Source organism: Leptonychotes weddellii, chromosome 5 (assembly GCF_054177405.1).
Source record: "Leptonychotes weddellii isolate Sample4059 chromosome 5, ASM5417740v2, whole genome shotgun sequence".
In the NCBI taxonomy this organism is placed as follows: domain Eukaryota; kingdom Metazoa; phylum Chordata; class Mammalia; order Carnivora; family Phocidae; genus Leptonychotes; species Leptonychotes weddellii.
Window position 1 is genome coordinate 29,080,509 of NC_138373.1, and position 24,154 is coordinate 29,104,662.

General features: G+C 45.0%; 1 protein-coding gene across 2 annotated transcripts in view; it reads left to right on the forward strand.

Moving 5' to 3' along the window:
• The window catches only part of USP7 (ubiquitin specific peptidase 7), a 66,250-nt gene that overhangs the window by 14,751 nt on the left and 27,345 nt on the right, over window positions 1–24,154 (forward strand). Inside the window, exons 1-3 of one of the 2 annotated variants that reach the window (XM_081820057.1) lie at window positions 17,830–17,934; window positions 18,678–18,853; window positions 23,706–23,904. In XM_081820057.1, coding sequence (XP_081676183.1) covers window positions 23,819–23,904 — 86 coding nt within the window. In that variant the 5' untranslated portion in view covers window positions 17,830–17,934; window positions 18,678–18,853; window positions 23,706–23,818. Of the gene's footprint in view, window positions 1–17,829; window positions 17,935–18,677; window positions 18,854–23,705; window positions 23,905–24,154 lie in introns of those variants that run through there. The other variant, XM_081820056.1, reaches the window with a different exon arrangement.

A 24,154-nucleotide genomic window follows, 5' to 3' on the forward strand; every position in this document is an offset into this window, starting at 1 on the left:
ATGCACAACCGTGGGAGCTGCTGACAGTCTGTTGCTAATGGATCTGCTGGAGGCCATCGGGCATGTAGTTTGCAAGGGAAGATGAGTGGGAGGCAGGGTAAGTGAGGCTGAGCTGGAACCATATCCATGTGAGCCTCTCATGACTTCCAGGTGCCCTAATGACCCAGAAGGCAGAGAAACCCCCAGCCATAAAGGAATGTGGGCTTCTTGACTCCCGCCTTCCAAATTGCTGGCATAGTGCCTCCCAAGTGGGAACTGTGCAAAGTAGGGCATGTAATTCCAGCTTAGCTAACCCGACACACTACAAATCCACCATTTGGTGTGGTCTTCGGACTATCAAACTTTTTGCTGTCAGGATCCTGTTAACAGTTTAAACAATTTTTTTTTTAAAGATTTTATTTATTTATTTGATGGAGAGAGACACAGCGAGAGAGGGAACACAAGCAGGGGGAGTGGGAGAGGGAGAAGCAGGCCTCCCGCAGAGCAGGGAGCCCGATGCGGGACTCGATCCCAGGACCCTGGGATCATGACCTGAGCTGAAGGCAGATGCTTAACGACTGAGCCACCCAGGCGCCCCTACAGTTTTAAAATTGATGAGAACCAAAAAAAAAAAAAAAAATTGATGAGAATCCCAAAGAGCTTTTAGGTGGGTGGGTTATATTATTTGCTATCTTAAACGCTAAAACTAAGACCGGTCTTATTTATTTAGGAATAATAAACCAGTAACATGGTAACACAAATAACATATGTATTATAGGAAATAAATACTTTCCAAAACGAAAAATTTAATGAGGAATGGCATTATTTTTACATTTTTACAAATTTCCTTATTGTCTGCCTTAATAGAAGACAGCTGGATTCTGCTTTCTCTCTGCCTCTGCTTTCTGTCAGTTGCAGTGTATTTTAGTAGAAGTAGAAAACCCAGTCTCTCAGGCGTGTAGTTCATAAAGGGAGCGGTAGTTTAATAGCCTTTTCAGATAATTGTGACAGTTTTTTGATATACACCAAATTTGGTAGCTTCTTAAGGTTAATTGCCATGTGTCAGTTTGAAACCCTACGAATTAATTTTTCTATTACATTGAAATTCATTGGTCTTTTAAAAAAGATACTTATTTTTTTTTAAAGATTTTATTTATTTGGCAGAGACACAGTGAGAGAGGGTACACAAGCAGGGGGAGTGGGAGAGGGAGAAGCAGGCTTCCCTGCGGAGCAGGGAGCCCGATGTGGGGCTTGATCCCAGGACCCCGGGATCATGACCTGAGCCGAAGGCAGATGCTTAACAACTGAGCCACCCAGGTGCCCCGAAAAAGAGATATTTATTTATTTATTTGAGAGAGAGTGAAAACACAAGCGGGGGAGGAACAGAGAGAGGGAGAAGCAGACCTGTGCTGAGCGTGAAGCCTGGGACCCTCAGCTCATGGTCTGAGCTGAAATCAAGAGTCAGACGCTTAACCCACTGAGCCACCCACGTGCCTGTCTTGTACTTTGAATGGACCTTTTCTGTACCATTCATTGGTGATTTGGAAGAGTTTGATTCACTGAGTTACCCAGATCTTCTGAATGTTGACACATTGCATACTGCAGTTACCTTTTAAAAAACTGAGTGTAAGTCCCTAAGTCACGTTTATGTGTGGTAGCAGCCTTGTGCTGTTACTTAATTGGGAATAGCGTTGTAGTTATATTTCTAGAAAGCTCATTGGGACAAAGAGAGCTGTGACTTCTGTTGTGTATGAAAAGTCTTAATACCAGTTGGCAGCATGGGTGCAGATGGTTGGGTGGTAATTAGGGCAGCTAGTAGCTGTCCCCTGTCCCAGCAGCAGGGTGGCCACTGCCATGGGGTGGAAGCAGGCCCTCTTGGTTGGCCCCCCTGCGATGGGAAAGTGCCATGGACTGGGGTGTGGGTACCAGATTTGTGCGCTTTCTCCCCCTACATCAAGGTGTATATAAGACGATCCTGTTAAGATGAGTCACAGATTTCACGAGAATTCGAGGGAGCACTTAAACCAAAAATAATTTGTGATTTTGATTATTTTCCTTCCTAACCCTTTATAATAGCTACCATTCCTCTTGTTAATATTTATTTTGTTTGTATCGTCCCCCCCCCCCATTTTCTCCATTTCCCAGTGGCTTGTGTGGAACAGTTGGTACTCACTGGGAAATTATTCTGGATTTAAACACGATTGGTAAAACAGCACACCACCATGTTCATGCACCTCAGTTTAGTGGCACATAGTATGTGCGTATTCTTAAACCAGTGTTTCAGTACATACGTGCTTTCAGTTCTGTTCTCATCTCCCACTTTCCTGGATCCTTGACATTTGCAGCTCCCTCTCCCCCAAAAGAACAGATTTTGATGCAAACATTTGTGTACTGCTTTGTACAAGACCATCTGAAGGTCTTGGGGCAAAGAAGAGTCAGACCGTACACTTTTTGGTATAAAATCCTTCAGTTCTCTTTTCCCAAATAGTTGAAAGATCTGAAACCATATATCAAGGGAGTGTTTATTTATTTATTTAATTAAAAAAATTTTTTTAAAGATTTTATTTGTCAGAGAGAGAGAGTGAGAGTGCGCACAAGCAGGGGGAGTGGCAGAGGGAGAAGCAGGCTCCCTGCTGAGCTAGGAGCCCGATGTGGGACTCGATCCCAGGACTCTGGGATCATGACCTGAGCCCAAGGCAGATGCTTAACCGACTGAGCCACCCAGGCGCTCCAAGGGAGTGTTATTTAAAGAGTCAGTGAGGGCGCCTGGGTGGCTCAGTTGGTTGGGCAACTGCTTTCGGCTCAGGTCATGATCCTGGAGTCCCGGGATCGAGTCCCGCATTGGGCTCCCTGCTCGGCGGGGAGTCTCCTTCTCCCTCTGACCCTCCTCCCTCTCATGCTCTCTGTCTCTCATTCTCTCTCTCTCAAATAAATAAAATCATAAAAAAAGCTCACTTACTTAAATTTATAAAAAAAAAAAGTGAATTATTTCTTCTCTCTGCCCTATAGGTGTTTTTTTTCCCCTTTTATTTTTTAAATTACTATAAAGGTAAATTGACTTTGGGGGGGGGTTCTGTGAATTTAACACCTGTATAGATTTGTGTAACCACTACCACAATCAGGATACGGAGCAGTTCCCTTGCCCCAAAACACCCCTTCGGCTTTTCCGGGTAGTCACATTTTCCACCTACTGCAAACCCCTGGCAACCACGGATGTGTCCTCGGTCCCTTACCGTTTGCCATTTTGCAGATGTCATGTAAATGGAATCGTATAGCATGTAACCTTTTAGATGGGCTGCTTTCTTCAGAGTAGCATCCAGGCTAGGTGTTTCAATACTTCATTCCTGTCTATGGCGAGCAGTGTTCCCGTGTACATGCACACCACACTTTATCCCTGCTCCCACTGAAGGACATCTGGCTGGCCTCCAGAGTTGGGCCGGTATGAATGAAGCCTCTCTAAATATTTGTGGCAGGTTTTGTGTGGATGTGAGTTTTCCTTTCTGTAGAGTAAGGTGCAGAATTGTGGGGTTGTCTAGCACAGTATGCTTAACCTTACAAGAAACTGCCGAACTGTTCCCAGACCACTGTGCCGTCTTGCGTCCCATATCAGCGTATGAGAGAGCCAGTTGATCCACACCCTTGTCAGCACTTGATATTGTCAGTACTTTGAGTTCTGGCACCGTAATAGTTGGGCAGTAATAAGCTATTGTGGTTCTGATTTGCACACAACTAACAGCTGCCGGGCATACAACTCTCCACATGTTAATTTGCCATCCCTCTGTTGTGTTGGAAGTGTGTCCTGAGTATTGGGTTGTTTATTGCTGTCAAGTGTTGAGCTCTTTATCTATTGGGGACACAAGTCCTTTGTCAGGGGGGTGATTTGCACGCATTTTCTCCTAATTTGTAGTTTGTCCTTTCTCATAATGGTGTCCTTCTGGAGCAGAACCTTTTAGTTTTATTTTTTTATTTTTATTTTTTTTAAAGATTTTATTTATTTATTTGAGACAGAATGAGAGAGAGAGCGAGCACATGAGAAGGGGGAGGGTCAGAGGGAGAAGCAGACCCCCCGCCGAGCAGGGAGCCCGATGCGGGACTCGATCCCGGGACTCCAGGATCATGACCTGGGCCGAAGGCAGTCGCTTAACCAACTGAGCCACCCAGGCGCCCAGAACCTTTTAGTTTTAAAAGTGAAGTCTAGTTTGTCAAATGTTCTTGTATGGATTCTTTGCCCCACCCCACGTGTTTCCTTCTTAAAGTCTTAGGGTGTTAAATTTTATATTTATATCTAAGATCTGTTATCAGTTACTTTTCACATAAGGTGTGGGGTTGAGGTTCCTTTTTGTGGCCTGTGGATGTGCAGCTGTTGCTTGACCATTTGTTGTAAAGACCATTCCTTTCCGTTGAATTGCTTACTCCTTTGTCAAAAACAGTAACATTGTGCAGGTCTGTTACTGGGCTCTCCTGTGCCATTTGCGTGCTCATCCCTTTGCTAAGACAACCCTCTCTGTGATTATTCTGGTTGCCATGTTGATTACTGAAGCTTTAGAGTGAGTATTATTAGGTGGTGTCATTCCTCAGACCGTGTTCTTTCCAAAATTGTTTATTTGCTGTATTTCCTTCATTTTTCCATTAAAACTTAGAATCAGCTTGTCTGTAAGTGTAAAAAAATCCTCAGGATTTTGATTGGAATTGTGTTCAGACATAAAGATGAATTTGTAGAGAGCTGATATCTTGACTAGGAAGGAGTCTTTCCACGAACATGGTGTCTCCTATTCTAATGACCCTTCCTCTTGAATGTCCAGTTCTCACAGGGGACGTTGCTTGCCCACAGCAGATGGTCAAGGTTTCCACTGGTTTGTAGACTGAAGTGTCACCTCCCCATCATTTTTTTTTTTTTTAACAAAACCCAATTTCCTTTGCTGTTCTCTGGGAAACTAGTCTTCCTCCCAGGAACTCTTAAAACAATTTCTGTGGCCACTAGTGTTTTTTTTTTTTAAGATTTTATTTATTTATTTGACAGAGAGAGAGAGTGAGAGACTGAGAGGGCACAAGCAGAGTGAGCAGCAGGCAGAGGGAGAGGGAGAGGCAGGCTCTCTGCTGAGCAGGGAGCCCGATGCGGGACTCGATCCCAGGACCCTGGGAACACAACCTGAGCCAAAGGCAGCCGCCTAACCGACTGAGCCACCCAGGCGCCCCCCGCCCCCCCTTTTAAAAGATTTTGTTTATTGTCAGAGAGCACACAAGCAGTGAGAGTGGCAGGCAAAGGGAGAAGCAGACTCCCCGCCGAACAGGGAGCCTGATGTGGGACTCGATCCCAGGACCCTGGGATCATGACCTGAGCCGAAGGCAGACGCTTAATGACTGAGCCATCCAGGTGTCCCACCACTAGTGTTTTAAAAGGTCTTGAATGTGGCTGTTTCTTGATAGCCCTGGTGGGTCCCCTCAAAAGGAGGGTGAGGAGGAGGTATGGTGAGTGGTAGTCTGCCTGCACCAGTTTGTCAAAGAAACCAGAAACAACTTAGCGTTCTATCCTGCGTTGCTATTTATTTGTTTGTTTGTTTATTTTTAAAAGTTCTATCCCCAACCTGGGACTTGAACTCTTGAATCCACAGAGATCAAGAGCCCCTTGCTCTGCCAACTGAGCCAGCCAGGTGCCCCTCTAGGTTGCTCTTTGTGGTTTTATTCAAATAGAGGAACCCATTTGAAATGGCTGTGTTTGACTACTTTTTAAAAGGTTTAATTAGCACAATCAAGTTTGCTTAAAATCTCTCCTCTGTATTCGACCAGCCCCAGTGCCTAGACTCCCCCCCCCCGCCCCTTTTTAAAACTAGTTCTTAAGGAAAACCTGGACATTTAAGAAGATGCTGCCATCTGCCAAGGTGTAAACAGACTTTCCAGGCCACACATAGTTGAGGCAATCTCTTTGTTCCGTGACTGTTCTAGGACCCCCACTCCCTCCTGACTCCAGATACGCAGCTGGTGCGTCTTCTATGGACTCTTGGGCTGGTGTCATGCCTTAGGAAGTACTTGGTTTGTACCTTTTACACCATGGTTTGCTTTGCTCTGTGTGTTTGTTTACTTTGTTAGAAAGTAGTACATATTCTCTGAACCATTCATACAATATGGAAGCAAGAAGGCAAGAAAGAAAGACCCCATTCCTCAGAAGTAAGCGTTGTGTACTTAATGTATGGTGGGTCTTTGTCCCGGGTACGCGTATGTAGCCTCACTCATTTCGGGAGGACATCCTGGTGACTCACTCAGTGACTCCTCTCTGGGTGGGCATTCTCCCTTACTACAGTTTACTTTCTTTAAAACTAATGAGTGTAGAGTGAACTTCCACACATAAGTAAATTTTGTAGATAATTGAAATTTTAAAATACCAAAATGTTTAGTACTCTTTTTAGAGAAATACTGCAAAAAGTGGAACAAATATGTTCCAGCTGACGTGACTCAGTTGTTTAGTATGCACATCATTTACTATGCAGGAGCCCTCAGCAGTAGTTGTGATTGTGGAACTCTTTGCCCCATGCAAAATGGCCCGTTCTATTAAGTTCTGTCTCTCCAATATTTTTGTTTTTTATTTATCTATCTATTTATTTCTTTATTTTTTTTAGATTTTATTTATTTGACAGAGAGAGACACAGTGAGAGAGGGAACACAAGCAGGGGGAGTGGGAGAGGGAGAAGCAGGCTTCCTGCCAAGCAGGGAGCCCGATGCGGGGCTCGATCCCAGGACTCCAGGCAGAAGCTTAACGACTGAGCCACCCAGATGCCCCGTGTTTTTTATTTATTTTTTAAATATTTATTTATTTGAGATAGAGCGTGAATGAGCCGGGGGAGGGCCAGAGGGAGAAGCAGACTCCCCGCTGAGCAGGACTCGGGGATCATGACCTGAGTTGAGGGCAGATGCCCATCTGACTGACTCTGTCTTTTTAAATACAGCTTCATTAAGATATAATTCACCTTGCACTTCAGTCATTTCAGGTGTACAATGCTGTGGCTTTTCGCATATTTACAGAGTTGTGCAGTTGTCACCACAGTCAGTTTTGCAAGATTCTTAGGCCAAAAAGAAATGCTTGCACTCCCTAGCCAGGACCCCTCCTGCCTTCCCGTCCCCCAGCTCCAGGCAGCCGCTGCTCAGTGTTCTATAGATTTGCCTGTTCTGGGCACTTCCTACTGTATGTAACCCTTAGTATTAATGGGCGTTTATGTTGTTTTTAACTTTTCTCTAAAAAATGGTGCTTCAGTGTAAGAAATATGCTTGTGTAGATCTTCGGGCATGGATGCTGGTTTTCTTTGGAATAGGTTCCTAGGAATGACATTAGAGTAAAAGGATATTTGGCTTTTTGGTTTTGATACATACAGCCTTTGGGTTGAATAGTTGACAGCCATTTGACACCACTGATTTTGTGAGACCCTCCGCATCAGTGGGTATTTTCAGTATTTTTCTCTGTTAATCTGGTAGGTAAAAAGTGGTATTGCCTGAGTTAGGGAAGCTGAGCATATATATTAGTCGTTTGTGTTTTTTAAGAATTTCTCCTTTGTGGTAGTTGGGCTGCTGCTTGAGTTTTAGGAACTGTGTGTATTCTGGGTATTAATCCATTGTGTGATGCAAATACTTCCTACCTTCGTCCTGTGGCTTCCCTGAAGCTCCGTCTCTGCTGGGTGTGCCGGGACTTCCTTTTCTTTCCCACAAGTGGTCTGTGCTATGCAAGCTAGCAGATGATACCGTTTCTCTTTTTCTGTGGAACAAGACGGTATGTGTGAGCAAGCAACACAGACAGAATTGCAGGCTCTTCGGTCGTGCAATTGTAGCTCCTCTCGGTGCCTGCCGGCATTCACACTCACACCAGTCACGGGAGTGTGTGACAAGACTGGCAGTTAGGGCAGGCCTCTCGGGGACCGATGAGTTTTACATAATCAAGCCAAACTGGAGGCCCCAAACAAATATTTTTATTTAAGGTACACAAATTCATAGGTGGCTGTCTTTGGGGATTTTATTTTTACATATCTAATTTAAATCTGGATTATTTCAGAGTATAGAACTAGCTGTCAGGTCTCAACACAGTGCGTCTGCTTTGAACTGTCAGGCTCCATGACTTAGAAGCGGTGTGGACACTGCCCTTGGGCTCTGTAGTGGCCCACCAGAGGCAGAGGACCAAAGAAGTCCCTGGTTAGTAGGACAGGACTGCCACCTGGAAGTGGGCTCCTAGCCAGCCTCATGGGGGATGCATGTGGCCAAATTGTATATAAAATCATACAAGTCATAAAACCAGACCACTTTAGAGTTGCGGTATTGATTAAGCCATGGTTTCATTGTTAACAATACTGCCAATCTGGCAGGCTAGCCCTGAGGGGCAAGATAGTAAAAAAACAATAATAAAACCAAACCACCTCATCCACATCCTCTGGGGAGTGGCCAGTGGAGCTCCTGCCTGTGATAGCTGGGACAGGCTCGACCAGGTGGGTGCTTGGTGGTGGCAGCCCTGGTCTGAGCACTGGGACCATCTCAGGTTGAGCACCAGGAGGTTGGGTCTTTTGTCTCAGTGCCCTGAAAGTCCTGGGAGGCTTGCCCAGCGAGCGGGAACATTTGAAAACAGAGTCCTTATCATAGCCTTCAGGGCCCTCCATGGCTTTGGCCCTGCCTGCCTTCTGTCTGAACCTCATCTCCCACCTTTTCCTTCTCCCAGTGCCCTTGTCCATGTTGGCTCTGTCCAGAGTGTGCTTCTCTAGGATCTCTTCCAGCCTGGCTCCTTTTCATTCTTTGGTTCCACCTGGATGTCACCTCCTCCTTCAAGGCTAGTGTTCCTGCAGCTCCGTGACCGGACTCTGTTTTCCCCTCTGTTGCAGTTATCCCCTCTTGTCTCCTCCCACAAGAAAGTGAACACCAGGACACCAGGGGGCTTATCTCTCTGTTCCTCCTGAACCCCAGGGCCCAGCCCAGCTCTGGGCACATAGGAGACACTTGATAAGTAGGTTGACTACCTACTGAGAAGGGAGCTGGCTCTGCCCAGCCCCACTGGAAATGAAGGCCTTTACCTCTCAAGTTATTCCTGCCTGGAAAAGACAGTGCGTGCAGCAAGGAAGTAATTAAAATATTGTCTTAGTTGGTAGTTACTGTCTTTGCAGGCACATTGGGCATGCCAGTGTTTTAGGGAGATATGTTGAATCCTGGTAATGTAATGATAATGGATTAGAAAGGATCTTTTTGAAGCACAGTTGGAAGTTTTCCATTTAGGACCACATTCAGAAACTGCTTCTGAGAGGCTCCCCTTTCCTTGCCAGGCACGGAGAGCAGTCAGGGGACCATCTGTGTTTCCTCACGGCTCCTGGGTGTGTGGTCTTTGTGACTGGGGAGGCAAACATGGCAAACAGGCAGTGTTCCTGGTCAGCACCCGCTTCTTACAACCCTGTGACTGTGAGGGGTGTTCACCTTCAGGAACCACTGATTTCTGGAAGAGAGAAGGCCAGTTGCAGCTGGGCTGTGAGCAGATGCACCATCCTCACTTTATTGTCTCCTTGGGAGACTGTCACCCCTTTGTGACCCCCAGGTTCTGTCCAAGGTCTGGAGATGGTCCATCGTTCTGCCTGAGGCCCTGTGTTGCCTTAGAGGAATCCCCCCCCCCCCCCCCAAGAGCCTGGAGTTGACTCCACAGCCCCCGAGGCTCCCACGTACTCTGTTTGCCAGGAGCTCTGTTTGCCAGGAGCGTTTCCCGGCTTTCAGGGGTTCTGGTTTCTTAGGGAGTGCACCATCTTACCGCCTGTGAGACCCTGATTCCAGGGATACCCTCATCCCCTTGGAGCTCCCCGCCTCTTCTTCCCCTGCAGGGGCCTTGACAGGACTGCCTCTTCACTGACGCTTGCTGGGTCCCACACATCATTCGCCCAGTCTGTGTCCTGGACTGCCTCCCTTTATAGCTAGCCCCAACAGCTGCACTCTTCCCCTCACTGTTGGGTTTTCAGCTGTCACTTTCCTCCGCTCAGTGAGCTTAGAGCTAGGGCCTGTACGTTAGGATTTATACTGTGGACCACAACATCAGCACATGAATTTTATTTGAATTCTCCAAAGGAAGAATGAAGGAGTTGTGTCTAAGAGTTGGAAGAGCTCTCCTGAACGGTGCATGAATGTTGTGCAGGACATGGGTCATCTGATGGATCGCTTGGTGTCACTTGGCAGCCTTGTGGTCTTAGATTGCTCTGCTCTGCCACTCATTGCCATTGGGAAGAGTTTGGCTAACTACTTGGGGGGGGGGGGTTCCGATGTGTTTGGGAAAGATGATCTGGTGATAAAATGCAGCAGGACAAAAATCATAATACAGATGGTCACAACATTCAAGTGGCAAAAAACAAAAATAGGTAACTGGAGGCAGTCATGGTTGGGGAATGGTTGAGTAAATCATGGCATGTTATGGTGCTATTCAGAATTAAATTCCTGTGCATATTTATACCTACTTGGGGTAGCTCTAGTTTATTTGTGTAATGTGAATACCATTTTTTGTTCATGAGAAAATGCATGTACATTGTTGCATATGCATATATAGGAACAGTGAGGACGCCTGGAAGGGGACGCATGAGACCGTGGCTTCCTTCATGTTAGGATTGGGAGTGGAGGAATCATTTCCCCTTATTCATCTCTGTACTGCTCGCTTTGCTACTGTGAGCATTTCATTCTTTCAAATCCAGAAGTAAAAATACAGAACCAGGACTTGCACAAAATTGTTTATAGCAGCTTTATTTGTGATAGCCTCAAATTGGAAACAACCCAGATGTTTGCAGGTCACATGGTGTGTCCCTGCCATGGAATCCTGCTCAGCAATATAAAGAAACCAGTTGTTGACCTGAGTCTCAGGGGAATTATGCTGAGTGACAGAAGGCATTCCAAAAGGTTATATACCGTGTTCATTTATATAACATTCTTAAAATGAAAAATTATGGGGATGGAGAAGATGTGTCGTTTCCAGGAGTTATGGGAGGGGAATGTGCACAAGGGGGGTGGGGGTTTCTTTGAAAGGGCCCAAGGGTCCTTGTGTTGGAACTGTTCAGCGTCTTTCCTGGGTGGACACACATACACGTGTCTTAAGAGTGCAAGTGAACAGGAATAGGATTAGTGTGTTGAGTCAACGTTGGCGTCCTGGTTATGAATCGTACTATGATTTTGCAAAATGGTACCGGGGGAACTGGGTGAAAGGAAATGGATCTCTATTATTTCTATAATAATTGTGAATCTACGTTATCTCAACAGTATGTTTAATAAAGAATGAAATCAGGGCGATCAAATAGAAATTTGCAGGGGTTTAGGTTATGTTGGGAGTAGGCACTTAATAAAGCATATACAGAAATTCAGCCTTTAAAGCAGCATTATGCTGGGGTGCCTGGGTGGCTCAAGTCAAGTTTGGCATCCAACTCTTGGTTTCAGCTCAGGTTATGATCTCAGGGTCGTGAGATGGAGCCCCGCATTGGGCTCTGCGCTCAGCAGGGGGGTCTGCTCGACGTTCTCTGTCTCTCTGCTCCTCTCCATGTACTTGCTCATGTACTCGCTCTTAAATAAATAAATAAGTAAATCTCTATCAACAACACAAAACAGCATTGTGCCTCTTTACTCAGGACTTTTTCCTTCTTCATTTCTTCCTGACTGGTGCCTCTGGGTTCATTTGGGGCCTCCATCTAACTTGTACTTTGACTGAGGAGTGAGTTCTCCTCCTGGAGGACAGACCATGTGGGCAGAGCCGGTCTTTTAGAGGAAGAACAGAGAATGTGGACCCGGCTCCCCTGGGGGCAGTGCCCCTCACATCCAGATGTAGCCTTAAGCCAGTGGGTAAAGTGAGCTTGTGGTCATCACCTGAATGTCTGCACTGGGCCCGGCACTCAGTAGGGAGTCAGTAAATGGAGTTACAGATTCGTGAAACACTTGAGGCAGACTTTACATCCTGTTTGCTCTGCTGGTCCTGCACCAGCACAGACCCAAACTCGCTCTTAGACTGCCCTTTTCTACCTTGAATTGTGTGAGAATTACAGACATGCTGAGGTACATGTTGCATGGTGAAGTTTTCCACGTGTAAGTTTAGTATCAGTTATATTCCTTGCTTCTTAGGCTTAAGGGTTTTCTGTTTTGTCTTTTTTCAAATAAACTTTTAATTTGGGATGAATTTTAGATTTACAGGAGAGATGTAGTTCGTGTGATGTGTGCCCATGATCCCCTCAGCCAGTTTTCCCCACTGTTAGCAATTTACATCAGCAGCTAAGGAACTGGTAACCCAACTCCCGACTTCTTTTTTTCCCATTAACATCCTCTTTCTGGACCACTTTGCCTTTTGGAAGTGATTATCTAAATTGATGAGGTTGCTTGAATATGTTCCTTGTCCTAAACCCAAGAATTCTGTGCGCATGTTGGGGGGGCTTTAAAAAAAAAAGAATGCTGAGGTAGAGCTCCTAGAGATTCTATGCAGTCACTCTGATGTGGAAGAGAGAACCCTCCCCTCCCCAGCCCCCGCGGATGCTACTGCAGAGCCATGCAGACATGCGGGGAACCACAAGCTTGGACGAGAAGGTGACTCGGGGGGGTTCAGATGGGGGTCCATAGGCGCTAATGGATTTCCAGAACCAGTACTGACATTTCTGAATTGTCCTACTGAAATATATTTGGGATTGTTAATTAAGAAATCAGTATGCAGGAAGATACCAGTGTTCTCATTTACCGTGATAAATTCTACTTTATGTAATATTCTTTAAAATGGGTGCCAGGAGAGGAGACAAGGGGAGGAGGACCAAGCAGAGGCCAGAGGACTTTTGACTTGGAATTCCAGGTGAGTTGGTGGTGTTGGGAGTTTAGACCGTGTACTCTGTGTTGGCACTCCATATATTCTGGCCTTTAACTGAGCTGTGGGTTTTTTTTTTTTTTTATTTTTTAATTTTTTTTTTTAAATTTTTTTTAAAGATTTTATTTATTTGAGAGAGAGAGAATGAGAGACAGAGAGCATGAGAGGGAGGAGGGTCAGAGGGAGAAGCAGACTCCCAGCCGAGCAGGGAGCCTGATGCGGGACTCGATCCCGGGACTCCAGGATCATGACCTGAGCCGAAGGCAGTCGCTTAACCAACTGAGCCACCCAGGCGCCCCTGAGTTGTGGTTTTGCTCACTGGGTTGTATCACTAGTTGGAAAGTTTGAGGAGGAATCAGGGGCCTGAGTGGAGACTGAATCTGAGGTGTGGCTGGATCTTTGTGTCCTAGGCACCACCTGGTGGCAGTATACAAACTTCTTAGTTGGAAGGCTGTAAAGTCTTACTGTGGTGGTTTGTCCCCTCAAATCTGGCCTTTTTGGGAGAGGTTTGAATAATCTTTGTGAAGTGACCGAAAATTTCAAAGCCAGCAAATTGAAATTCTGCTCTTCATTACTTCATCCAGGAGTGAGATTCAGCACTGAATTAGCGCCACATCATTTCCATAGCGATTGACTAGTGTTCTTTGTTGAATAATCCTGTGTTATGACATCACAAACGGAAGTCAGTGGGAAGGGAAGCTGAATATAAGCATGGCCTCCTCAGTAGAAAGAGGAGGAAATATATAGGCTCCGTAACCAGCCACGTTAGCCTCTTCTGTGTGTTTCTAGACTTTAGAAAAGGCATTTTGTGTCCTTTTGTATATATATATTAAAACTGCGCCTCTGGGACTTATCACAGGGTTTAGGCATCAAAAGCTTTACCAGTCACAAGTAATGGAAATGATCTTTGATTGTATTTGGGTGTCATAAATATATTTTGGAATGATAACTGCTCCCCCCCCCCGATATTTGGCATATTTTGGAGGTTTTGTTTTCTTACTTGAAGCATGCCATATTGTCCTTGGTGCTTGCCAAGCATGTCCCCAATCTTTTTTTTTTTTTAAAGATTTTATTTATTTATTTGAGAGAGAGAGAATGAGAGACAGAGAGCATGAGAGGGAGGAGGGTCAGAGGGAGAAGCAGACTCCTCGCTGAGCAAGGAGCCCGATGCGGGACTCGATCCTGTGACTCCAGGATCATGACCTGAGCCGAAGGCAGTCGCTTAACCAACTGAGCCACCCAGGCGCCCCGTATGTCCCCAATCTTACTTGAGACCATTGTGTGTCAAAAAATGAGTGTTGTAGTTCACAAATGGCCAAATGAGAGTTAACACATCTGGGGAAGTTCCAGTCAGTTGGGACATAAAATTCAGGAACAGGATCACTTTATATATAGAGATAAATGCATATACACACACCAGTCATGCACTTCTTTGACGATAATGAAGGCAGTCTTAACCATTGAAGATATTTCTGGAAGTCTAATACAGAGTTTTGTGGGCTTTGGGTACTTTCCTCATTGAATTCAGGTCCAGGGATTTACTGTGTCTTAATTAAATTTTTAATCCTCTTGCTGAACTAACTCATTTATAAGGAGCTTTTTTTAACTGGATATTCAGTCCCTTAGGAGCTAGACTTGAGTTGCCAACTTTTTCTACCAAGGCCCCATGGCAGTTGGTTGGGAGCTTCATGGGGCCTGTCACTGGCCAGATTTCTCATGTATGTGGTGGACCCACCAGGGACTTTTTGTCATTTCATAGCCACTGGCCTGGACCAGCATCTGCATGCTTAAGGAGGGTGGAAAAGAGCAAATGGAACAGCCCAGCACAAATGTGTAAAAAGGTGGGATATTGCTGAGGAGAACCCAGTTCAAATGTAGAACTCTATCTGTTTTGCCTTTAGGGACCAACTGCAGAAAATCCTGTCTTAATTAACACTAGAATAGGATCCCTCATTTATAAAATATTAGACTTTTGTCAGTCATTGCATTGCAGTTAATCCTACTTCTGAAAAACTGTGGCCCATTTTTTCCTGTACCCTACACAGTAAGGTGCCGGGGATGGTGATCCATAGATCTTTTTGACTTGATCTTCATATTTTTTTTTTAAAGAATTTATTTATTTGAGAGAGAGAATGAGATAGAGAGCATGAGAGGGGGGAGGGTCAGAGGGAGAAGCAGACTCCTCGCTGAGCAAGGAGCCCGATGCGGGACTCGATCCTGTGACTCCAGGATCATGACCTGAGCCGAAGGCAGTCGCTTAACCAACTGAGCCACCCAGGCGCCCTTGATCTTCATATTTTTTTTAAGATGTATTTTAGAGAGAGAGAGAGAGCGTGCGCGAGCATGAGCCCGTAGAGGGGCAGAGGGAGAGGGAGAAGCAGACTCCCTGCTAAGCGGGGAACCCACGCTTGATCCCACGACCCTGAGATCACGACCTGAGCCAAAATCAAGGGTTGGGTGCCCCAACTTGATCTTGATTTTTATTATTACCATAACTTTTGGTGAAAAAGTACTGTATTTCAAGTCGCCAAGACCTTTAAAGATACCTTGTTTCAGCTATAATCTGAATTCACTTGGATCTCAGAATCTTCAGGATTATGAATCAGTTGGGGAATTCTGTGACCCGCTCTGTAGTTCTGACTGCTTACATCTACAAAGCGCCTAGTTTTAGGTGTGATGCTGTTCTGTATACAGAGGTTTTTGTTTTTGCAATCATGCACTAAAAACCATTTTTTAAGGCAATTGTAGTAGGGCAGATTTGAACTGAGGAACTAAATTAAAATACCAAGCCTACGTCAAGCAAATTATTTTAAGATTTACGGTGCATTCGTGTGATGTGAGAGTGTGTATAGTGCAGACTCACACTGTTGCCACTTCTGGAGAGCCTCTTAATAGTTGATGTGTCTTTCCAGTGTTTGTTCATCATGTAAAGGGAAATGAGAATTTATTTGCTCTTATTCCAACATACTCTGTCTCTTTTATAACGGAGGTTGCATGTGAAGATATTTATTGCTTGGTATCTTTAATTTTTTTTTTTTTAACTTACAGGTTAGAGAACTTTCCACATAGTACATTGAAACACTGCTTTATAAGACACTGCTGCATAATATTCTATTGGTGGAATGTGCCATAATTTATTTCATAGGCCTTTATAGTGGTTTTTCCTCATAAAATATTTTAAATGATGGTTTGTTGTTAATTTAGGAGGATAAATGTGGATGAAAGACATTTCAAAGTACCTTTTTTTATGTTGCTTTTTAAGCACATATGTTTTAGAGTTTAAGCTAATTAATCAACAGCAAAAAGAATTTCTCCTCCCCACTCCAGTTTTTTTTTTTTTTTTTGGTGTGTGATGATTGAGGGACCAGTTCAAAAATGTATATGTTTTTAAAAATAACTTTTAACACATTTTTAAGTGTATGTATTGATAGTTCATAAAACAAGAGTATCAGGATTGGAAGTGATATAAATTCGGTAATACCTGTTTCTTGGCCTCCAGGGATTTCTAAGGTGTGTTTTGAGATGCTTAAGGGAAAAAACATGATTTATATTCAGGAATTACTTAAAATGTAATCTGGTAATTGGGGGTTTTGGAGAGTGTCTAGAGGGGACGTGGAGGGCGCTGTCCGTGGTGCTGAATCAGGCCGACTGCCGATCCAAATGGGGGAAAGGTTCTGAAATGTCGCAGGCCTAGGACACACTGAGGTAGCTGTTTTTAAAAACCGCATCTCCTGTACGCAGCTAAGACTGCTGATTTCAGTCAGCATGTGTAGAGGCAACATAAAGGGGTCACATTAGTTGCAGTGAGCTCTTCTGATATCTGGAGGCAGGAGTGGGTTTGCATATGAAGGATGGACCCTTTTGGCTAATGAAGACTCTTTAAATCCCAAGTCCTGACTTGGGCGTTTTTTTCCTTTTACGTCAAGGACCTATGTCAGCGTAAGAAAATTGTTTTTAAATAGAGATAAGGATGTTACATTTGGAGTTTACACTTTATAGTTGCCATTCATTGCTGCAAAGTTTTTAATCCATGTCTTTGATTATATGTAAATGTTTGTCAAGCCACATTTCAGCAAGCATTTAGGAATCTATATCACAGGGGCACCTGGGTGGCTCAGTTGGTTAAGCGTCTGCCTTTGTCTCAGGTCATGATCCCAGGGTCTTGGGATCGAGCCCCATGTCGAGCTGCTCAGTACGGAGCCTACCCCCCCACCCCCCGCCCCGTACACACTCTCTCTTAAACAAATAAAATCTTAAAAAAAAAAAAAAAAGAAAGAAATCTGTAGCACATCTTTTTATGTGTTTCTCAATCCTTTCCAGACTCTTTATAAATGACAGTTTTCCTAGGGACCCCCCCTTTTCACACCCCCTCTGCCCCCTCCCAACCTCCATTTCTGGTTTTTGCATGGATTTATACTTCAGTTGTTACAGTAATTGTCCAGTGACACTTTGAGACTCAGGCTGTGATGTTTTAAAGCACTGACATGTGGTAGAAAGTTCTAATGCACACTGCTATGTATATATTTAGTTAACAATGTTTTCTCTGGGGTTGAGTTTTATTTTTATTTTTTTAAAGATTTATTTGAGAGAGAGAGCGTGCATGCATGAGCAGGGTGAGGAGCAGAGGGAGAGGGAGGAGGCTCCCCACTGAGCAGGGAGCCCGACGTGGGGATTGGGGCTTGATCCTGGGACTCGGGGATCCTGACCTGAGCCGAAGGCAGACGCTTAACCCACTTGATCCACCCAGGCACCCCATGGGTTGAGTCTTAATGAGTAGGAAGCCCATTTCAAAATATCATTGCAAATGGAGCAAATGTGGTATAATGATTGTTTGCATCCCATTTAGCATTTTGAAAGCACTGAAAGTTCATATTTAGTAAACGTATTAGTATATACCCTTTGGGTTAGAGCGTGTTGGTTATGGTACATTTGGATGGTATTAGTGATTAGAAATCGTCAGAAGTACAATATGTTTTTATTTATTTAATCCAAGACCTGAAGGTAAAAACCATGGAATTTCTTTGTTTTCTTTAAAGCTGGAGATACAGATGACCCACCAAGAATTACTCAAAACCCTGTTATCAACGGGAATGTAGCCATGAGTGATGGGCACAACAACACAGAGGAAGATATGGAGGATGGTGAGTATGTGTGGTTTGTTTACTTGCATTGGGCAGAAAACTTTCAGAAACACAACTAGATGTGCTATAGATTTCTTCATTGAGTACTTCTGAGTTTCGTAGGAGTAGCTAGTTTTCAGGAGGTTTGTATCTGAGGAAAATTTAGGAGACTGTTTTGGATTTGAATTTCAAGATTACCTACAAATTTCAGGGTAAGGTGGTTCTCCCCAGCCTAGGTGAGAAGGTTTAAATACAGAAATTTGTAATAGATGGGGATTTACTCAGGTTTGCAATTTCCCAGCCACTGCTAGTGTTCAGAACAAGTTTATCTTACTCTCCTTTCCTTTTTGTTTGCAGCAAGATACTTCTAAACATTGGAACTTGGCTTTCCATTGCATTCTTATTGTAGTGTGTATATCAGTTGTCTGTAGCTGATAATCCCTCCCCGCTCCCATTAGGTGTGAAATCACAATCGAGCTTTGGGCTTCATTCTCCCACACTAACTTTTGGTCTGTATCTTCTATGCAAAAAGTGTATGCATAGGTATATGCATGGACATTTTGTGCCCAGGAAATCATTTTCTTTCGAGGCTATTTCTTCTTTATAATTTATTACATAGGTGACCTGTACACTTAGTCAATGTCCTGAGACGGTAGCAGCGAGTAATCACTTTATGCAGTCCCTGGAATCTTGCAGTGTAATATGAAACCGTGTTCTGTCAAAAGCATGTCCATCAATCCTCATGAGGGTTGTGTCCTTCCCAGGGGAGTAACGGGGCAGTTGAAAGAAACCGTCAGTCACGGGCTGCACCACCAGAAGGACTGCTGTTCAGACCTCCTGCCAAAAGTTCAGCCTCCATGAGAAACTGCAGACGTAGTTGAGAGTTCTCTCACAGTGCGGTTTACCCCCTGGCAGCTGGCTGAGGCAATATCTGAGGAAGGTAAAGAGGCGTGGTCTAAACCCCGCTGCTTTGTTACCTGTGGAGTGCGCTTTCCACTGTAGATCAAGGGCAACGGTGTGGGTGTGGTCTCTTTGGTTGCTGGGCTCTTGGTTTTATTGCAGACACCAGAGATGCCGAAAGTGATTCAGAGAGCGCAGTTGGGAAGGTGTGACTAGGCCCGATGTGCCAGGTGTGAGGTAGAGACGGGTGCCAGTCCCTTGAGGAGCAGTAACTGGTCCACCCCAGGCAGACAGCTCCCTGTCTAGTTCCACAGAGCAATTCCAAAGGAATATTTCCTCGCGTGTGTTTTTGGGGAGGGCTTGGGAGGAGGTGCAGGTGTAGATAAAGGGCAGGGTTTCTTGACCTTGGCACTGTTGCCTTTTTGGACTCATCATTCTTTGTTGTAGGGGCCGTCCTTGGCGTGATCGGATGCCAGTGTCATCCCACCCTTATGCCCTCTCCCCGCAGTCCTGACAACCAGAAATAGACACTGCCAGACGTCTCTGGGGGTCCAGATTGCCTCATTTGAGAACCACTGTTAGGAGATCCGTAATGTACATAAAACCCCTTTCCTTAGCAGGCAAAGTTTACTAAAGTGATAGTAGTAAATAATGGTGCCAAACCATAGAACCTAATAGTGGAAATATTCCTGTAGTGAGTTACCAAACAGGGAAAGGGTATATTATAGGACAAAGCAGAGTGGTCTTCAGTAGCACCATGTTCCTGGCTTGGGATTTTAGGTGTCTTTTGAAAGGCCCAACATAAGAGAGTGAAAAGATTTTATCTCTTTGGTGGTAAGGGGACGGGAGGGAGATTGTTTTGGTTCTAGGAGTAGAAGCCTTAGTACAGGGCAGCATTTTCCCGGTTGTGCTAGGTATTCTGAAACTCTCTTCTGTGGGATGTTAGCATGTGGTGAGAAGTCTTGAGTGGTCTAGGAAGTTTGAGGGGTGCTGGGCCAACCAAATGTCTGTATCGCGGGCTTCTCTGTGCTGTCCGCACCTTAATGTCTTTCTCCAAAAGACTTGTTAATGATTCCCCAAGACTCTCAGCTTTAGAAATCCTTTTCAAACTGAATCCTTCTGACCTGGTAAAGTAGGACACACAATCTAGGAAATGCTAGATTAGGCTTATTTACTGGGCAGAGGGGCCTTCTTTGGGAGGGGGGTTTCTCCACAAAAGTTGAATGGCTGAAAGCACAGACAGGTGTTGGGTTGAGATAGAGAACATATTTAAAAGTCCTGGTAACATGGGATTACGGGCAAGTGTCAGAATCATTTTCTGGTTGCACCTACCTATGCTACTTTTAGTTTCTTACTCAGTCTTTCCTTAGATGAAAATGAGAAGTTTCAGAGTAAATGCAGCCTCTGCAAATAGAGATTGTTGGTACCCATGAAACAGGAGTCATTTCTTGAAAGAAAAATAGAGGTTTGATAAAATTACTGCAAGAGTGCCTTTGGGAATTCTTTAGGCTAACCTTCTGATTTAAAATTAAAAGACTATATCTTACTCTACCTTTTTCATGCAACTGGACCCTAGTCTGGTTCATTGGCCTTTGCCCTGTGAAGATAAGGTGGGAGTACGAATGGGCACGGTGGCGCTGCTCTGTGAAGGCAGGAGTGGAGGTGGTGGGTACTGAGTCTTCAAGTCTTCCGGCTGAGGATGTATGGTGACATCAGGTAGCAGAAACTCATCATCCTGTCCTTGACAATAAAAAGAGGTGTGGAGTAATGCACTACATGTGGCATTCAGGCAGGTTATAGAGTCTCTGTTCAGATTAAACACTAATTCTGCAGGATGTGGGGCATCCTTCAGAATCCCAAGTGTACTGCTTTACACTTTTTTAAAATTTTTAAGTAATTATAGACACAGGGAAGTTGCAAAAATAGGATCTTGGAGTACCTTTCACCTGTTTTCTTGGGCAGACATTTATATCTCCTGTAATTGCTTATGGGAGTGTGATCAGGCCAGGCCTTTCTGCCAGAGATGGGTTTCAAGCCTTCTCTGCTCTTTTGTAGACCCTCTTGCCTTGACCTTTTGGTATATAATGTTATTTTTCATTTATGTAATTAGTTACAAAGAGTTGAGAAGCCATAAGGCAACATTTTTATTTGCATGAAATCTCATGTTAAATGTCCTAGTTAGCATGTTTCAGAAGTAAGTCTGTCCTAAGGATGTGCTTGAATGTGAGGTGGAATCTCACACCAAGTGTATAAATCCCCGCGTGTGAGCTGAGCTGGGTGAGGCAGGACGGCGCCAGGCAGGAGCCGCTGAACCTCTCTGCCTCTGAAGGAAGGGTTGGCCATCTTGTGGACACAGTGCCATGCTGAGGTTTGTGGGTCCTATTTAATATTTAAGATTAATTCTGGAATTTGACTAAAGTGTGGGAGAGAACAGAAAAGCATTTATGATATGTTTCAGTTTTTGTCTATGTAAAAATCTAATCTGACAAAGAATGGAATTGTATCTGAAAACAAATAGTTGAGTTAGAAGAGAGGCAGAACTTTGGGACATTGAACTCTTTAGGGTCTCATGAGTGCGTGCCCTGAGTTGATGTTTATTTGGTTGATTGCATTTCTTTGGTCTCCATAAAGCAGGCCAGTTTGATTGGGCTCTGCATTTGGGGGGATGTTAAACTCTAGAATATGGCATTTTACAAACCAGAGGCAAGGTCACCGTTTAGGGGCCACAGATCTTGGGTACTGAAACCCACTGTGCTGCTCATTTTGTGAAACACCTCAGATAAGATAAACCACTTAACCTCAGTGAACCTCAGTTCCCTCATCTGTAAAGTGGGAGTAACATCTACCCTTGCCTACCTTGCAGGATTGAAACCCTGCTCACATGTGATTTGAGTCTGTGAAATAATGGCCCACTTTCTTCTAAGCCATTACATGACCTTGAGCCCATCTCTTGGCTTTTTGAGTACTTTTGCCCCTCGAAGGGGTTAAGGTCATAGCTGCCACTTGAGGAAGCTCGAGTACATGCTGCATCTCTTAGACGGGACTCACCCCTCTTGAGCAGCCCTTCCTTCTGAAGGGCCTGTGCAGTATGCTGAGCAAGGTTACATGTAGCAGAAAAACTGGGGAGGAAGAGTGTTGAAACAAGGGATCAGGGCCAGCTGTCACGCTTACTTTTGGTTCTTATTTCTTTGGTAAAGAATACTACCCTCTCATGAGGATTGATGGACATGTTTTCTTAAGAACAAATTCAGATAGTCACAAACGTAAGCAATTTCCGTACCCTGAGAAGTCCTTATCCTAAGCGCACTTGGTTGGCTTAGTGAAGTTTGGAGACTGAAGGATGAAGGAAGGCAGTGTGTTCTTCTTAACATTCTATTCCTCCAAGCTTGAGAGCCTCCCTTGGTGCTTCAGGAGCCTGGGGGTCAGTGATGCCAAAATAGCCCCTGATGGCAAACCAGGAAAAGCCTTCTTCCATGTACCTTAGAGTGTTATGTAAACCAGCGGTGGCTCTTCACAGTGTGGCTCTTGGTCCCCTTCCACCCGGTGAACTGTAGCCTGTCTGCAACCAGCTAGGTACCGAAGTGCAGAGAAAGCATGTAGACCCTCGACCTTGCTGTAGCAGCTTCCCGATGTTCTGTAAAAGTGCCAGCCAGTAAGATGGGCGCGGTGGCCTGGGGAGGGCTGCTGCTTCACTTGAGTTTGAGAAGCATCTGTGAAGACATTGCTGGGCTTATCAGGGCTAATCAGAAGCCAATGTCACTTGTAAATGAATAGTCCCCATCAGTCAAAGGTGGAATTCTAGAGTGTGACTTTTTGAATTTTTTTCCAAGATTTTGTTTATTTGATTGAGAGAGAGAGGGAGGAAGAGAGAAGCAGACTCCCTGCTGAGCAGGAAGCCCAGTGTGGGGCTCAGTCCCAGGACCCAGAGATCATGACCTTAGCAGAAGGCAGACACTTAACCGACTGAGCCACCCAGGAGCCCCTAAAGTGTGACTTTTTTTTTTTTTTTTTAAGATTTTATTTATTCATCTGAGAGAGAGCACAAGCGGGGGAGAGGCAGAGAGGGAGAAGTGGACCCCCCCGCCCAGCTGGGAACCCGACATGGGGCTCGATCCCAGGACTCGGAGACCATGACCCAAGCCGTAGGCAGATGCCCAACCATCTGAGCTACCCAGGCGCCCCTAAAGTGTGACTTTTAATTGAAAGTCGGCTAAGAGAGAGGCACTATATCCACACTCAACTTTCTGTCGGAGAAAACCTTAATTCCCTAAATTGGCCTTCAAGTCTTGCTGAGTAGATTTAACGATTTTTATGATTTATGTGGAGAAGAATCCCAGTTTCTTTGAGTCCAGGCTGGTATTTCACAAAACTTGTGAACTGATGAAGTTAACATTGATTTTGGGGCTCACTTCTCAGCAGTCTTGTCCGCGCTGCTGTGGCCATGGCTGTGGCACTCTCTCTGTGCTCCCACAAGCGCCTTGCCCCCCTCACTGCTCCTCTGCAGACCTGGCCCAGGTCAGCCCTCCCCCACCCCTCCCCGGGCCTTGGCCTCTGCCCAGCCTGCCCACTCACTGAGGAGGACTCGGGAATTGCCAGAGTAGAGTAGACGTTCATACAGGCCGAACTCTGGAATTGAGGAGGGCAGGCAGGTGTGTGTTGTTAGCCCTCTGGGTTTTGGATTTCATTCACACATAAACTGTGTGTTACCTCACTGTTCTAGGTTATCAGTGCTCGGGAAATGACGCTCTCGCGTTCCCCAAGAGTCGGGTCTAGCAGTTAGGTTGCAGTTGCCCGCAGTCGTTGGTTGTCCCACACGGGGTCCCACGGTCGGCGGCCGTCGGTGCTGTTTCATGATGCCCGAGCCCTGTGATTGACACGGCCTTCTCTTGCAGACACGAGTTGGCGCTCCGAGGCGACCTTTCAGTTCACTGTCGAGCGCTTCAGCAGACTGAGTGAGTCGGTCCTTAGCCCTCCGTGTTTTGTGCGAAATCTGCCATGGAAGATTATGGTGATGCCACGCTTTTATCCAGACAGACCACACCAAAAAAGCGTAGGATTCTTTCTCCAGTGCAATGCTGAATCTGATTCCACGTAAGACAGTTTAAATGATGCGATTACAAACCCACAAATAGTTATGCTACGTGATTGGAGGCCCGATCTGATCAGCCTCTTTGAACTTAACAGTTTTGAGTTTCCTTGCTGCCTCTACATAGCCCTTTGATTTTTACATTTGATGAAATACATTTCCCTCTTTAAAACTCACTGGTAGGTATTCTATCCAAACTAGAAAAGGTGTCTGTTTTTCTTGCAAATGAGAAAGTGAAGCTCACGGGTTAGAATC